The sequence below is a fragment of the Schistocerca serialis genome, chromosome 3, assembly GCF_023864345.2.
Source record: "Schistocerca serialis cubense isolate TAMUIC-IGC-003099 chromosome 3, iqSchSeri2.2, whole genome shotgun sequence".
In the NCBI taxonomy this organism is placed as follows: domain Eukaryota; kingdom Metazoa; phylum Arthropoda; class Insecta; order Orthoptera; family Acrididae; genus Schistocerca; species Schistocerca serialis.
The window spans coordinates 601136025-601154368 of NC_064640.1; the positions used below are offsets into that span (position 1 = coordinate 601136025).

Genomic DNA, 18344 nt, shown 5'->3' on the forward strand with positions numbered 1-18344 from the left:
GCATAGAGACTATTTGTAAACTGACAAAGAAAGTCTCAGATTAGCAAAGGAGGAAAAGAACCCATTTGAAGGGAAATATATTGCACACCATGTATCAGTCAACACCAGGATCATTCATTAAGCATAAGTGGCATTGTAGGTTGGGGCAGGTGGAGAAATTGGCTATGGCGGAGCGTGCACTGCATGAGAGCAGCCACATAGTAAAATTCATGCTGGTGAAATGTTAGTAAAATCATCAAACGTCATGCTGAAGGACCCGAGACAGATGCCAACAGGCAGTTAACACGTTCACTGCCATCGGCGCACCAGCGCGTCCGGCCGATACTAGTGCATATGCCGTCGACGCGCCTGCGCGGCGAGACACTCAGCTGTTTCTCAGCGCCACAGTTTAGTCGGGCACAGCCATTCGGTGTGGTTCATTGCGCAGGCACTCTAAGAACGTATTGTTTTCAATTTTTGCGGGTGCGGTTCGTGTGTTTTCCCTACAGTTTTTCTCTGTTGTGGGACTGAAAATGGAAGACAATCGTGACACGGCGGGCCCTTCAGAACCTAAGAAACGTAAAACACAGGACACAAGAAACGTACAAAAACTAACGGATGCGGAATTATTACGAATATTAGAAGAAAGCGATTCGGAAACGGAACTGGCCAGTGAGGAGGACGGCGTGGAATCCAGTGAAGAGTCTGACGGAGCCGAGTTTGTTTTAGATGAGACTGTAGAAATGGCTGTGAATCCTAGCGACAGGGAAATGGCAGAAGGAGTGGTAACAAGAGATAACGCAGCTGATACAACTGTTGCGTGGGAAAGAGAGCCAGTTGGAATGATAAATTGCCCATTTATAAAAAATGAGGGACTGCTTATTCAACCGACGGAAAACACTCCCTTAGATTATTTTCGTCTTTTGCTGACGGACGAATTTCTATTGACAGTTGTAGAAGAAACAAATCGAAACGCGATTGAATTATTCCTTTCTGCGGGAACCAAAGGACAATCACGAATAAACTGTTGGAAAGATGTGACTGTTGGCGAATTGTTAGTGTTCTTGGGAGTTTTCCTGCACATGGGAAATGTAAAGATGAGGAATTTGCAGGACTATTGGAAAAAGGACGCTTTATTCAACGTGAAAGGAATTGCCGATAGTATTTCACGAAATCATTTTCTGCTAATACTACGTGCATTACACTTTTCTGAAAATCCAAAACAGGGCAAACCAACACCATCCGACAGGTTGTATAAAATACGTCCCGTTATCAATTTTTTCAATGAAAGGCTGTGCCAAGTTTACTACCCTGGACGGGAACTGTCTCTGGACGAATCAATGATCCTTTGGCGTGGACGATTACTTTTCCGCCAATACATCAAAAACAAAAAGCACAAATATGGCATAAAGCTATATATTTTGACAACTCCCACTGGAATGGTCCTAAAATTCGCGGTATACACTGGCATGCTGGACGATTTAGGAGGAAGAGGCCATGCGCAAAAAATTGTTCTTCATTTACTAGATGAAAAGTTGAATGCTGGTCACCATGTGTACATGGACAATTACTATAACAGCTTCGCATTGGCAAAGCTGCTCCTGGATAAGAAGACCCACTGCACGGGAACTCTGAGGGCGAATAGGAAGGATACACCCAAGGAAATACAGGAAGCAAAACTACGAAAAGGTGAAGCCGTTGCCAGATTTGCGGAAGGAGTTATGATAGGTAAGTGGCGTGATAAGAGGGAGGTTTGCTACATTTCTAATGCATTTACAAATGAAATGGTTGAGGTTGAAACCAAAAGAAAGGAGAAGAAATCTAAGCCCTTGGCCATTGTAAACTACAATAAATTTATGGCGGGAGTTGATCGGCACGATCAGATGTTATCATATTACCTCTCGGAACGCAAAACCATACGCTGGTACAAGAAACTTTTTATCCACGTTGTGGAAATGATACTGACAAACGCACATGCCCTACACAATAAATATTGTGGCACAAAAATGCCCCTCCAAGAATTTAGACTCAGTATTATAAGAGCACTATTGCCACGAAAGCAGGTAGAACGGCCAGTCAGAAATCCCCAACATGTTGTGGTAAAACGAGAATCAAATGGAAAATCAAAAACACCGCGAAAAAAGTGCAGATCATGCGCCAGCCGTGGACAACGAACAGACACGATTTACGTGTGCCTAGATTGCCCAAATAAAGCAGGATATTGTTTGAATTGTTGTGTTATTCACCACCTCTAAAGGCAGATAGCACTTTCGTTGCTCATTTATTTTTCGACAGTTATGTGTCGGTACTATTCGTAAACTTTGTATTTATTTTATTTGTTTGAGAGTGTAATGGATAAAGCTCTAGATTGTATTTTTCTTAGATTTGACATACATTTTATTTCAGAAGTTTCTTCGAGATCTTGTGTTTGTATTTGAATGTTTCTACTATATTTTTTGTCCAATAAATATGTCGTTTGTCAGTAGGATGTTTCGTTTCATTTATGAATATAAAATGAAATTGTAGTAACCTAAACTGTCACACTAACCAGGAACAATACACTAGACGCATTGGCGCGTCCACGGCCACCCGCTACAGAATATGGCCTGATATGCCACTGACGCCTTAGTGCGCCCCAAAACAACTTTGATTCACGAGAGTAAATTTGATTGTGTACTTATAAAATAAATACATGTTATATTACTTTTAGCAATATATTTTCAGATTCTATTAAGAAAAATATTGGTTACGTGGCAAAGCAAGGCCAATTACAGTGGCAGTGAACGTGTTAAGTACATGAATGATACTTTGTATTGGGAAACCTTATGTTGCTAAGTAGTTGTTGTCCAAAGTTTCGTGCATACCATACCTGTAATCAACAAGATATAAGAAGCCAAAGTTATACTTTATTCACAGCATAGTGTTTTATGTAGTGTTGTTAGCCCATGTTGGAAATTACATCCACTATTTGGGGGGGGGACTGGTTTTGAAGCTTTGATAGATAACAGTATTTTTACAAGAAGTGTCAGATATATCATATTTTCACCCTTACACAAAGATCATCTTATCAACAAATTTGTAAACTGTGGGAAAATAGTAGGTGAATGAAATTTTGTATTTCACATCCTTGTGCTATGGAGCTAAAGCATATTAAGTTTCATGTTCAGCATGTGTTTAGTCTAAGAGCCTGAAGTTTACATTTTATCGTGCCATGATCTTTGTGCCCAACTTTGTTCCAAATTATCTAGCATTGTTAGCTCCCATATGATAATGAAATACAGTTTTTGTGGTGGAAACCTTGGTCTTTCTAATGAGCTCTGTTTGGAAACTTTTATGGGATGCAGTCTTTTATAAAATGTAGTTGAAAATACCATGTTTTTTTATCTTTTTTGCAAAATCAACTTTGCACTTAATTTATTCAGTATTGGAAAGTGGTACATGAATGAGACTATATATTCGACTACTTTGTGTTGTTAGGTTACTGCATGCAAAGTATCATGTCTGTCATACCTTTAGTCCCTGTGATATAAGAAGACAAACTTTGAAATTTTTTTGAGCGCTGATGTTTTAGGGTGATTTTGCGTAAAATTTTCTGACCGAATACGCCTTGTAAAATTCTTTTCGTTATTTTTCTTGAGAGAACATATTAAGTTGTGCAAGGTGGCCAAATTTCATGTCTTTCAACAAAAGATTGCCCACTATATAATGGCTCACAGTCACCAGAAACTCTCTCTCTCTCTCTCTCTCTCTCTCTCTCTCTCTCTCTCTCTCTCTCTCTCTCTCTGCCCAAATTCATGCTTGGAGTCAAAGAAGTGACTATATATCTCGGTCAGTATTGTTTTGATGAATGTTAAACTTTACTAGTGTTCATCAGGGACATGTACAAATGTTCACATAAAATTTCAACAAGATCTGTGATAGTTAAGCAGAGAGGCCTTGGTGAGTTGACATGGAATGACCCCTATCCATTTCCCTACGTAAGTTCTCTAGCCTGCCTACACGACTAAACAATCTAACATTCCATGCTCTGACTCATAAAATGTCAGATTTATTTATTTATTTTTCTTTTTTTAATGACATTGTCCTGAGTAGTCCCTGCCTGGAAATCCAAATGGGATACTATTTTACCTCCAAAATATTTTATGAAAGAGGATGCTGTCACCATTTAACCATACAGTAGACATCACATCTTCAGGATAAATGTAACAGTTATAGTTTACTATTGCTTTCAATCATTCACAGTACCCACACAACAAGGCCAAGATGGCAAATGTTACAAGGCCACATTAGTAAATCATCCAGATTGTAAAGAGTTGTACAGGTTGTGTTGGCGTTTTTTGCCAGCAGGAATGTATTTAGAGACACAGCAAACTCCAACCGAATATGTGGGAGACCATTGCGCAAAATGTGAATGACTGACCTTACAGTTTCAAGACTCTCTCTTCACGGCAGCATCTAACAATGTAATAATTCTCTGGTCACACACTTTAGTGTTGCCAACCAGAAAAAGGTGGCCCTCATTTCACATTTCATGCTGTACACCTAAAATACACATGCGTAGCCAATGTGTGCTTAAATTTTTAGTTTAAACCAAGAACATACAGATTACAAATTGAAAGCTGCATGTTTTGATATATACTGGTAGAATTTATGGGTTTTTACATCAGCACAAAATTTGAAGTAGAATTCAGTGGTGATATTGTAGTTGTTTCAGTGGATAAAAATTGTTTGAATGTAAATGTTGGCTATATTTCTGCTGATACACTATTTACTCAGATTCTTTTGACGTAATCCGAATGAGCTCTACAGAACAAGAGGCGAAGAAAACTCATGTGGATGGTTTGTTCTCTTTGTGTGTGTGTGTGTGTGTGTGTGTGTGTGTGTGTGTGTGTGTGTGTGTGTTAGTAATGTGGTTGCTTCCCATGTGATGACAGTTTTATATGTTATAACTCAGTGATAATGTACATTTCAGGTGGAAGTTGAGACAGTGTTCACACACCAATTGAAACCTCACCCAGCTTCAATATCGCAGAAGGAGAAGCAACTTGTATTGTATCATGGGAGCACTGTTCTTTATTCACCATATACTGCAATCAAGCAGACAACAACTGTTACCTTGGCATCGAAAAACATAGAAAGTTACACAAAACATAAACCAGTAGCAGTTTCTGACAATGTAATAACTTATGGTCCATATGAAAAAGTCCAGCCTTTCTCACAGGTGTGTACACACAAACTGATATGAATTACTTTTTGGGAGAATGTTGGAAACTTATTATATTTTGTATACTGTTTCTTCTGAGTGAACTCAAATGAAAGTAATATTAAAGTGGGAAAAAATGCAGTTCAACCTTCACATATTGTGCAAACTGGATGCAAATGTTGACCGTTAAGGGTCTGAAAGTTATTGTTGATTATAACACACCAAAATAGCAAACTCTTTCTTACTTTACTAACATAAAATACAATATGTGCACTTATGTGTAATATTAAGTACAGGTATAATTTTTATATAATGTATTTATACACACATTTACATAAGCAAACAACTAAGCCCTACTGAGATATAAAAAGTGCTATGAAGGTTGTATACATGGAAGAATCCTGGAGATACTAGAAGGCATCAGACAGATTATATAATAGTAAGACAGAGATTTAGGAATCAGGTTTTAAATTGTAAGACATTTACAGGGGCAGATGTGGACTCTGACCACAATCTATTGGTTATGAACTGTAGATTAAACCTGAAGAAACTGCAAAAAGGTGGGAATTTATGGAGATGGGACCTGTATAAACTGACTAAACCAGAGGTTGTACAGAGTTTCAGGGAGAGCGTAAGGGAACAATTGTCACGAATGGGGGAAAGAAATACATTAGAAGTAGAATGAGTAGCTTTGAGGGATGAAGTAGTGAAGGCAGCAGAGGATCAAGTACGTAAAAAGACGAGGGCTAGTAGAAACCCTTGGGTAACAGAAGAAATATTGAATTTAATTGATGAAAGGAGAAAATATAAAAATGCAGTAACTGAAACAGGCAAAAAAGAATACAAACGTCTCAAAAATGAGATCGACAGGAAGTGCAAAATGGCTAAGCAGGGATGGCTAGAGGACAAATGTAAGGATGTAGAGGCTTATCTCACTAGGGGTAAGATAGATACTGCCTACAGGAAAATTAGAGAGACCTTTGGAGAAAAGAGAACCACTTGCATGAATATCAAGAGCTCAGATGGAAACCCAGTTCTAAGCAAAGAAGGGAAAGCAGAAAGGTGGAAGGAGTATATAGAGGGTCTATACAAGGGGGATGTACCTGAGGACAATATTATGGAAATAAAAGAGGATGTAGATGAAGATGAAATGGGAGATACGATACTGCGTGAAGAGTTTGACGGAGCACTGAAAGACCTAAGTCGAAACAAGGCCCCTGGAGTAGACAACATTCCATTAGAACTACTGATGGCCTTGGGAGAGCCAGTCCTGACAAAACTCTACCATCTGGTGAGCAAGATGTATGAGATAGGCGAAATACCGTCAGACTTCAAGAAGAATATAATAATTCCAATCCCAAAGAAAGCAGGTCTTGACAGATGCGAAAATTACCGAACAATCAGTTTAATAAGTCACAGCTGCAAAATACTAACGTGAATTCTTTACAGACGAATGGAAAAACTGGTAGAAGCTGACCTCGGGGAAGATCAGTTTGGATTCCGTAGAAATATTGGAACACGTGAGGCAATACTGACGCTACGACTTATCTTAGAAGAAAGATTAAGGAAAGGCAAACCTACGTTTCTAGCATTTGTAGACTTAGAGAAAGCTTTTGACAATGTTGACTGGAATACTCTCTTTCAAATTCTAAAGGTGGCAGGGGTAAAATACAGTGAGCGAAAGGCTATTTACAATTTGTACAGAAACCAGATGACAGTTATAAGAGTCGAAGGGCATGAAAGGGAAGCAGTGGTTGGGAAGGGAGTTAGACAGGGTTGTAGCCTCTCCCCGATGTTATTCTATCTGTATATTGAGCAAGCAGTAAAGGAAACAAAAGAAAAATTCGGAGTAGGTATTAAAATCCATGGAGAAGAAATAAAAACTTTAGGATGTCGTTTCTGAAAGTATTTGTATGGAGTGTAGCCATGTATGGAAGTGAAACATGGACGGTAAGAAGAGAATAGAAGCTTTCGAAATGTGCTGCTACAGAAGAATGCTGAAGATTAGATGGGTAGATCACGTGACTAATGAGGAGGTATTGAATAGAATTGGGGAGAAGAGGAGTTTGTGGCACAACTTGACAAGAAGAAGGGGCCGGTTGGTAGGACATGTTCTGAGGCATCAAGGAATTAATAATTTAGTATTGGAGGGCAGTGCAGAGGGTAAAAATTGTAGTGGGAGGCCAAGAGATGAATACACTAAGCAGATTCAGAAGGATGTAAGTTGCAGTAAGCACTGTGAGATGAAGAAGCTTGCACAGGATAGAGTAGCATGGAGAGCTGCATCAAACCAGTCTCAGGAATGAAGACCACAACAACATGATTGTTTTACAACTGTTGTGACTGAGACCCATGATAAGTCCTGTAGCTGACATTGGAGCCAAGTCCTGTTTCATGGTTCAGTAGTAAAATTTTTATGAGGTTAAAAAAAAAAAAAAAAAAAAAGTTGGTAGCTGTAAATAAAAGATAAGTATTTATATAAAAAAATATCGTATTAGTAAAAGTTACGTACGCGTATGGTTATTTTTTGGCATAAATCAACAAAATAATTGAGACATATGTTATTTCTGTGAACAAGCTTTTCAATTCTCTCTTCATAAAATGTTACAGCCAATGCATTGAAATGAGTTGTGACGTTATATTGATGCTCCTCATTAGTTTGAAAGTGCTACCCTCCTAGCCACATTTTCAGGTCAGAGAAAGGATTGAATTCACTCAGCACTAGGTTGGGAATGTATGTTGGGTGGTCGAAAATGTTCCGATGAATTTGCTCAAGAACCCATTGGGTTGCACTAGCACTGTGAGAATGAGTGTTGTCATGGATAAGAACAATTTGAGAAGCCCGCATGCCTCTTATTTTGTTTCGAATGGCTTTCTGCTCATTCTTTGCTGAATTTCTGCTGAATTAGTCCCTTCTGCTTCCAAGAAACAAACAACAGATCTCATCTCCAGTCTGAATTCATTGGTGGCAATATTTTTATGAAGGGGGTATTGGAAATCTTGTCCACAGGTATAACAAATGTCTGAGTCATTGTGTGGTTATGTTGAAGAGTAAATATAAGTGTACATAACTTTTAGTAATAAAATATTTTTTATTTACACTTGTCTTATATTTATGCCTTGCCAAAGGTTAAAACAAATGTCATAGAAAAAATAAGAGGAGTGTAGATAATACTAAATACAAATAATTGTGTGTACTGTGTCATAAGATGATGCAAATTTCATGTTTAAATTGTGTTTCCCAAATATTTGTGTATGTTGTATTTTTACTTTACAGGATAAAATGATAATTCACTTTGAGAACAATGCTCCCTTCTTGACAGTCACAAACTTGTTAAGAACGATTGAAGTTTCACATTGGGGCAACATAGCAGTTGAGGAGACAATAGACCTGCTTCATACTGGTGCTACTCTGAAGGGACCGTTCTCTCGTTATGAGTACCAGAGAGAGGCTCAGAGTGGGTTGTCGAGTGTAAAGTCGTTCAAGGTATGAAGTGTTCATGGTTTTCTATGATGTAAGAGTAAATGCTTAAAAGCCACTGTATGTCTCCAACTATCACAACTCCACAAAAAGGTAACATGAAATGTCATATATCTTTAACAGTTTGTCAAGTATTTCATTTATCTAGTTTTATTCTGTGACACTGAATTATGCCCTGATGTATATTATTCATTATTACTAGAATTTATAAGGGAGAATTATATTTATTTTACTGTATAGCTATATATACTAGCTCTCTAAACCATGCCTGGCTTACATACATTGGTTTTCCATCTGCTGATGATAGTATACAAGCTTATAGAAAGATTTTTCATTAATATACATTGTTGTATTCCATGTTTGTAAGGCATCAGAACAACTACCAGTTTCTCGTTATATTGTGATCTGGACAATGAGGTTTGGCACACTCATTTTAGCTGTGGATACGTGGATGTTGTCACATGGCTCTGTCAGTTTTTAGGGCAGATTGTATGGTTGGATGAAACATGAATTCATGCCTATCACTCCATCAGAAAATACAGTGAATCCAATAATCTCTGTGAACAGGTAGTGTGTGTAGGAATTTAGTACAGAACTACACACCTGTTGCTGCCACAGGTATACTGCACGTGCAGGTAACACTGAACTGACATCGTTCCCCCTCCCCCCCCCCCCTTCCCCACAACCTTCTTCCCCCCCCTCCCCCTCCCTCATGCTCTGCACTGTCATTTTGGTATTTGTATTTAGGTATCCAGTATTATCATCATCATCATCTGTCTTTGCACATGGAAACTATTAAAAATGAATGTGAGTTGCATCATTTTTATTGTTCCACTATCACTCAGCATAAGGGTAGGATGGTGACAGCATTTCATCTGATGTGTTGCCTAAAAAAATGCCAAGATGTATTTAATCATTCCACTTATTTTCCTATTGGATGTCATGATTTAGCTCTCTCTCTCTCTCTCTCTCTCTCTCTCTCTCTCCCCCCCCCTCCCTCTCCCTCCCCCCTCCCTCTCCCTCCCTCCCTCCCTCTCCCCCATTCCCCCCCCCCCTCTAGGTGGGTAACAATGCTAATGGCAATTTGCATTAGTTCTCCAAACTGTCATGATGTGTTGGAATCAGTTTTGCCTTTAGTTCTGTCGCATTTTCCTGTAGTGTTGGTCATTTTCATACTTGCTGATTACTTTAAACTTAAAGCTCCTACTTTATAATATTCATTACTCACACTGTTATAGACCTATGGGAGCAATTATTCATGTTTAAGAAGTACTGTTTATTCTTCAGACGGCACCTAACATTTTTCATGTATGTGTGCTCTTTTGTACCCCCATCATGCTTTTGTGTCTCTGGCATAGTTACTACGGCTTTGAGACATCTGGTTAGGAATGACATTCAGTGGTAACATAAAAATGTTACGCTCTCAGATTTTTAGACAGAGCAAACAACATGCCAACAGCTGTGGATAAGATGGAAAAGATTCAGAAATACGCGTTGTCAAGAAGAAGTTAGATACACTAAATAGGAGATTCAACAAACAGTGGCACCTTTCATCACAGGGATGCCTCACAAATTCCAATGAGAGATACTACAAGAGAAATGTCATGCATCTTGGAAAAGTTTGCTGTTGGAATTCCTGGAGCATACATTCTGGGAAGAGTTGGACAACAAATTATTTTATCTTGAAAAATTGCGACAAGAAAATTGGAGGTAATACATAGGTGTACCATCAAAAATTTGTGGCTGGAATAGGGAACACTAGAAAAAATAATAGTACAACACAACATTGTAAGCCACCCCACGCAGAAGATGTGCGTTGTTGTGCTCTACATGTAAACACATTTTGTGAGATACACTTATGCTACAGTGTTCATCTTTGGCATGCTAAATTAAAAGGAAACACAAAACCAGGTACATGCAAAATACTTGCACTTCCTGACATCGAAAACCTAGGTCCGAAGTTTGACATAAAACTTAAATGACTTTATCATGTTATCTGTGTCAAAACTTGTGCGTATATTGTGATATATTGTGTAGTACTATATTGTCAATTGTAAAATAAAATTGTGCTTTTAGAAACTTTTGACCACCGTATTCTCGTTCAAATCCAATAGTTCTCTAATTTCATTATAAATTTATTTGAAAAAAGGTATGTTTTTGAGAATTTTCGGATGCTAGCAAACACATATTTTCATAAGTTACTAGTGTTGTATTTAGTTTGTTTCATAGTAAATCAGCATTAGTGATTTACAGTTATTGTAAAAAACTAATATGTTGTGTCATATTAGTCATCTCCTTTAACAGGAGTGTGTATTGTCTTTACTTATCACACTGCTGCAGAATTTGTTAGTGACTACAATCTGAAAATTGTTTTGGAGAAGCAGTAGATTTTGGACCAAATTTTTCTGTTGTAGTAATAGATATTTTGTTTTGGCTGAAAATCGCTTCAGTTCCAAAAAGCAACTGCCAATATTTGCAGCATATCAACCCATAAATTAAAGGAGAATCAACAAGCTTAATTTAAAATTGTTTATTATTATTCTCAAAATATTGCACCAGGCACAAAGCAGCCCCATTGTGTTTGCTGTTCTCAGGCAGAGGATGAGTTAGTTGCTCTTCATGAGCAGCTGGAAATTGCCTCGACTGCTGTCAAGCGATTGGAAGCTGCTACGAATGGATGTGTTTGGAAGGTTACCGAGAGTTATGTACCAGATATACAAAAGGTACCTCAGGTGCTATCCTCTCCTGTAGATATTGTCTCTTCTGCAGGAAATGTACCTCAGGTACTATCCTATCCTGTAGATACTGTCTCGTCTGCAGGAAATACAGGATCTACCACTACTTAGCCACTGAATTGTGAGTGGCATTGTCAGTGGTAGGTATAGGCATCCTGTACAGAGGAGACAAGAGACCAAGGAGAAGTCAAGGTGTTACATCTATCCCCCTAAACAAGTTTGAGGTGCTGTCTTCCACAGAAACCGACAGTGAGCCATTGTGACACATGCTGTGTCCCTTGTCAAGGATGCGAGTGTATTAATCATCTGCAGTCCAGACATTCAGCTAGTAATGTAACACCTTAGGGAAATAGCAGCAAGGGGCAGGAAGGGACACCATGTGCACTCAGTCTGTATGCCCGGAGACCTCATTCAAGATGTTGAAGAGGTTGTTGTAGCAGTCATTGAGGAAACAGGGTGAGACCAACTACAGATTGTGTGCACATGTTGGGAGGAACAGTGCCTGTTGTTTAGGCTCCGGGGTCGTACTTGGATCATTTCGACTGACAGAAGGTTGAGAATACCAGCCTTGATTGTAGAGTTTCAACAAAGCTCACAATCTGCAGCATTATCCCCAGAACAGATTGAGGCCCACTGGCTCAGAGTTGAGTGGTTGTATGAGAAGTTAGGCTGTGATGTCCTAGACATGACTTGAGCTGTAGGGCTAAAAGTGGTATGGTCCTCCTGAATGGGTCAGGTGTGAACTGCACGTCACAGGATACTATCTAAGTAGCTAACTTTGCACTAAGATGGCTTTCTATCAAGTCCAGATAATGATAGCTGTAGGAGACACCCAAATGTATCAGTGTGAGATCCGAAGAATTGTCCTCTCACAGGCAAGAGTATTAAAATCATAAATTGAAGCTGCATGCAGATTGTTTGTACGAGACTCAGTATTAGGATTGGGTGTAAAATTGTAATTGGATTCTTATAACTACCACCAGCCTCTCCTCATGATGTACCCAAAACTTCAGAGAAACCTTCATTTTGCTTGTACCTAAGTTCCCCAATTGTTCTGTAATCATTGGATGAGACTTCAATCATCCATTAGTCAATTTGGATAATTACAGTTGAGTTAGTGTTGGGCATTACAAAATATTTTGTCAAACATTACTAAATTCCTTCTGTGAAAACTGCCTAGAAAAGATAGCTTGGAACCTTACTCCTATTGGAAATATATTAGATCTAATGGCTCCAAATAGATATAATGTCTTTGACGATGTCCATTTTGAAACTGGCATTAGTGACCAAGAGGCAATTGTAGCAATAATGATTACCATAATACAGAGGGCAACGAAATCAAGTAGAAAAATACGTATGTTCAGTAAAATAAGTTAAGAAGTTATAGTAAGGTATCTCAGTGAGGAATTCGAAACTTTTAGCCCAGGACAGGAGCATGTAAAGGAACTATGGTTATATTTTAAAAGAATAGTAGATTATGCACTGGATAGATATGTGCCCAGTAGAACAGTTCATGATGGGAGGGACCCTCCATGGTATACAGTCACTATAAAGAAACTTCTAAAGGAACAGAGGCTACTGCATCATAGTTGTAAAAGAAAGTATGGGACATAGACAGATGTTGAATGAAACACATTTGGCTGTCAAGAGAGCAATGCGTGAAGTCTCGAATGACTACCATAGCAGAATATTGTTGGAAGATCTCTCCCAAAACCTAAAGAAATTCTGGTCGTATGTAAAGGCTGTTAGTGGCAGCAAAGTTAGTGTCCAGTCACTCACGGATGAGACAGGAACTGAAATTGAGGGTAGAAAAGCAAAAGCAGAAATGCTTAACTCTGTTCTCAAATATTCCTGTACACAAAGGAAAACCCAGGATCATTGCCATGCCACTGAAAAGATGAATGAAGTAGGTATTAGTGTTGGTGGCATTGAGAAACAGCTGAAATAATTGAAACTGAACAAAGCGTCAGGGCTTGATGGAATCCCTATCAGGTTCTGTAATGTATCTGCTACTGAGTTAGCCCCTCTTTTAACTATAATCTAACATACGATCAGTTGAACAAAAAACCATGCCCAGTAGTTGTAGTCAAGTACAGATTGTACATGTCTACAGGAAGGATAACAGAAGTGATCCACAAAACTAGCACCCAATATGCTTGGCATACATTTGTTGTAGAATCTTAGAGAACATATTCTGAGTTCAACTATAATGAGGTATCTTGATTAGAATAACCTCCATGCCAACAAGCATGGATACTGAAAACAACATTCTTGTGAAATTCAACTCTCACTTTTCTTGCATGATGTACTGACAAGGGAACCTCCCCATCGCACCCCCCTCAGATTTAGTTATAAGTTGGCACAGTGGATAGGTCTTGAAAAACTGAACACAGATCAATTGAGAAAACAGGAAGAAGTTGTGTGGAACTGTGAAAAAATAAGCAAAATATACAAACTGAGTAGTTCATGGAAGATAGGCAACATCAAGGACACTGGAAGCGCAGGAGCGTCGTGGTCTCGTGGTAACGTGAGTAGCTGCGGAACGAAAGGACCTTGGTTCAAATCTTCCATCGAGTGAAAGGTTTAATTTTTTATTTTCAGTATATGTGACAAACTCTTATGTTTCCATCACTTTTTTTGGGAGTGATTATCACATTCACAAGAAAACGTAAATCGGGCAAGGTAGAAGAATCTTTTTACCCATTCGCCAAGTGTACAAGTTAGGTTGGTCGACAACATATTCCTGTCATGTAATGCACATGTCGTCACCAGTGTCGTATAGAATATATCAGATGTGTTTTCCTGTGGAGGAATCGGTTGACCTATGACCTTGCGATCAAATGTTTTCGGTTCCCATTGGAGAGGCACGTCCTTTCGTCTACTAATCGCACGGTTTTGCGATGCAATCGCAAAACACAGACACTAAACTTATTACAGTGAACAGAGACATCAATGAACGAACGGACAGATAATAACTATGCAAAAATAAAGAAAGTAAAATTTTCACCCTAGGGAAGACTTGAACCAAGGACCTCTCCTACTGCAGCTGCTCACGCTACCACGGGATCACGGCACTCCTGGGCTGCCAGTCTCCATGATGTTGCCTATGTGGCCCATGGACTACTCGGTTTGTATATTTTGCTTATTTTTTCATAGTTCCACACAACTTCTTCCTGTTTTCTCAATTGATCTGTGTTCAGTTTGTCAAGGCCTATCCACTGTGCCAACTTATAACTAAACTTGAGGGGGGGTGCGATGGGGAGGTTCCCTTGTGAGAACCATGGAACAAGACAATAAGGTAGATGCAGTATTTCTTGATTTCCAAATAATGTTTGACTTGGTACCAAGCAAAATTTATAACTGGATTAATGGTTTTTTGATAGAGAGGACACAACTGGATGGAGAGTCATTGACTGATGATGTAGGAGTAACATCGGGAATGCCCCAGGGAAGTGTGTTAGGACCCTGGCTGTTCATGTTGCATATTAATGACCTTGCAGACAATATAAATACTAACCTCAGGTTTTTTTATGTTGTTAATTTTATCTATAATGAATTACCATTTAAAAGAAGCTGCAAAGATATTCAGTCAGTCTTGTACGAAATGCATATTATCATAATGATAGCCCGTATAGTTACTTTTTTGTTTATTTTTTGATATTGGTTTCGAGCATAGCTCATTTTTGAGCAATGTGCTGTTCTATTGTAAATGCTATTCTTATATTTGAGACACGGGACACTGATTCTACTGCCACTAACAGCCTTTACATACAACTAGAATTTCTTTGAGTTTGTGAGAATATTTAAACAATATTATGTTACTATGGTGGACTGTCGTGACGCTGGTATACATTTCATACAGTTTATTGAGGCTGCAGAACAACACACAAGAGAAATATTAAAAAAACTGACAGCTTGCTTTAAATATCCAGAAATTTAAGTTTCTACACTTTACAAAATGAAGAAAAAGAACTTAGTATCCTGCAACTGCAGTACCAATAAATCACAGTTGGAATCAGCAAATCATACAGATTCTTTTGTGTACCACTTTCTACATCTACATAGATACTCCGCAAGCCACCATACAACGCATGGCAGAGATTACACTGTACACCACTAGTCATTTCCTTTCTTGTTCTACTCACAAATAGAGTGAGGGAAAAAGTACTATCTATATGCCTCCGTATCAGCCCTAATTTCTTGTGTGTTACCTTCGTGTTATCCTCTTGATCCTTACTCATAATGTACTTTGGCGACAGTGGAATTATGTGGCTGTCCGCTTCAAATGGCAGTTCTCTAAATTTTCTCAGTAGTGTTTCTCGAAAAGAACATTGCCTTCCCTCCAGGGATTCCCATTTGAGTTCCCGAAGCATCTCCATAACACTTACGTGTTGTTCTGTTGTTCAAACATAGTGGTAACAAATCTAGCAGCCTACCTCTGAACTGCTTCAGTGTCTTCCTTAAATCTGACTTAGTATGGATCCCAAACACTTGGGCAGTACCCAAGAATAGGTAGCACCAGCATCCCATATGCGGTCTACTTTACAGTTAGACCACTCTTTCCTAAAATTCTCCCAATAAATCAAAGTCAACCATTTGCCTTCCTTACCACAGTTCTCACATGCTCATTCCATTTCCTATTGCTTTGCAACATTATGTCCAGCTATTTAAATGACTTGACTGTGTCAAGCAGGACACTAGTAATATTGTATCTGAACATCACAGGTTTGTTCTTCATACTCATCAGTACTAACTTACATTTTACCACATTTAGAGCTAGCTGCCATTCATCATACCAATTAGAAGTTTTGTCCAAGTCATCTTGTATTTTCCTACAGTCACTCAACTTCGACACTTTACCGTACACGACAGCATCATCAGTAAACAACCACAGATTGCTGCCCATCCTGTCTGCCAAATCATTTATCTATATAGAGAACAACAGAGGTCCTATCACTCTTCCACGGGGCACTTCTGACAATACTCTTGCCTCTGATGAACATTCGCCGTCGAGTACTGGGTTCTTAAAAAGTCTCTGATCCACTCACATATCTGTGAACTTATTCCATATACTTGTACCCTTGTTAACAGCCTACAATGGGGCACTGTGTCAAATGCTTTCCAGAAATCTAGAAATATGGAATGTGCCTGTTGCCCTTCAGCCATAGTTCACAGTACATCATGTGAGAAAAGGGTAAGCTGTGTTTCGCACGAGCACTACTTTCTAAAAGCATGCTGACTTGTGAACATGAGCTTCTCAGTCTCAAGAAAGTTTGATATATTCGAGCTGTGAATATGTTCAAGGATCCTGCCGCAAAACAAAGTTAGGGGTATTGGTCTGTAATTTTGTGGGGCCGTTCTTTTACCCTTCTTACATACTGGAGTAACCTGCACTGTTTTCTTCCAGTCACTTGGAACTTTGCGCTGGGTGAGAGATTCACGATAAATGTAAGCCAGGTAAGGGTCAGTGCTGTAGAGTACTCTTTGTAAAATCGAATTGGGATTCCATCTAGACATGGTGATTTATTTGCTTTCAAATCTTTCAGTTGTTTCTCTATGCCAGGGATGCTTATTACTATGTCATCCACATGGGATTCTGTCTGACACCCAAATGACGGTATGTTTACACAATTCTACTGTGTGAACAATTTGTTGAACATGAAATTTAAAATGTCTGCTTTTGTTTTGCAATCTTCAACTGCCACACCAGACTGCTCAACAAGGGATTGAATGGAAGCTTAGCAATTTTACTTAGGACCAGAATTTTCGTAGGTTCTCTGTCAGATCTTTTGCTAAGGTGTGACAATGGTAGTTGTTGTTTGCTTCACACATAGATCTTTTGACAGATGAACGAATCTCTACTAATCTTAGCTTGTCATCATTTGTGTGTTCTCTTTTGAAACGAGAGTGCAATATCCTTTGCTTCCTCAGCATCTTTCGAATTTCATTGTCAAATCATGGTTGATCTTTTCCATCCTTTATCCACTTACTAGGCACATAACTCTCCAGACCATAATTTACAATCCACTTAAACTTTGCCCATAATTCCTGTACATCCATCTTACTGTAACTAAGTGATGTCAGTTCGCTGTCTAAGTGAGATGCTAACAACTGCTTTATCTGTTTTATCTGCTCTGTCTAGCAGAAACACTCTCCTGGCCTTCCTGACTGATGTATTAACTTTTGTAATCATAGTTGCTATAAAGACATTGTGATTGCTAACCCCATTTCTATATTGATGTCGATAAGGTCCGGCCTATTTGAACCACAAGGTCTAAGATATTTCCATTGCGTCTGGGCTGCCGAGCTATCTGCTCAAGACAGATTTCAGAAAACATGTTCCAAGTATTTTGCATGACTGTCTGTCTGTAACCCCACAGTGAATCCATAGACATCCCAGTCTATACTCGATAGGTTAAAGTTGCCTCCAACTAGTATTGCGTGATCTGAGTATTTACGTGCTACTGACCATAAACTTTCTTTGAATTACTCTAGGACTGTCACAGCGGAATTGGGTGGCCCTTAAAAACATCCAGCAATTAACGTGATTTCATCTACAACTGTTATACGTGACCAGATAACTTCAGTGTCGCACTCAACTTCGACTTCAATAGAGCCAGCATTTTTGTCAGTTGCAATAAACACTCCACATCCTTTGGCGTCTAATCTGTCTTTCTGATATACGTTCCATGACTCGCCATATTTCTCGGAGCTTCCCAACTCAGGTTTCAGGCAACTCTCGGTCCCAAGAATGAGTGCGGGAACTTTACTGGAGAGCATAAAATTTATTATGAATACTTCGATAGTTCACTGATAAAATTTCGACAGTCAAATAAAATTTCGACAATCGAAGTGTCTTAAGTATTCTGAATGCTGTCTGTCTTCCCTTGTTGCATATTGGCAGGTGAGTGTTCATTAGAGCACCTCAAACTACCGTCTAATGGTA

The 18344-nt window shown here is 38.9% G+C and overlaps 1 protein-coding gene across 1 annotated transcript in view; it reads left to right on the forward strand.

Moving 5' to 3' along the window:
* LOC126470482 (dolichyl-diphosphooligosaccharide--protein glycosyltransferase subunit 1) overlaps positions 1-18344 on the forward strand; it is a 96702-nt gene that overhangs the window by 33376 nt on the left and 44982 nt on the right. Inside the window, exons 3-4 of the mRNA XM_050098352.1 lie at positions 4952-5200; positions 8460-8669. Of these exons, the coding sequence (XP_049954309.1) occupies positions 4952-5200; positions 8460-8669 (459 nt within the window). The remainder of the gene's footprint in view (positions 1-4951; positions 5201-8459; positions 8670-18344) is intronic.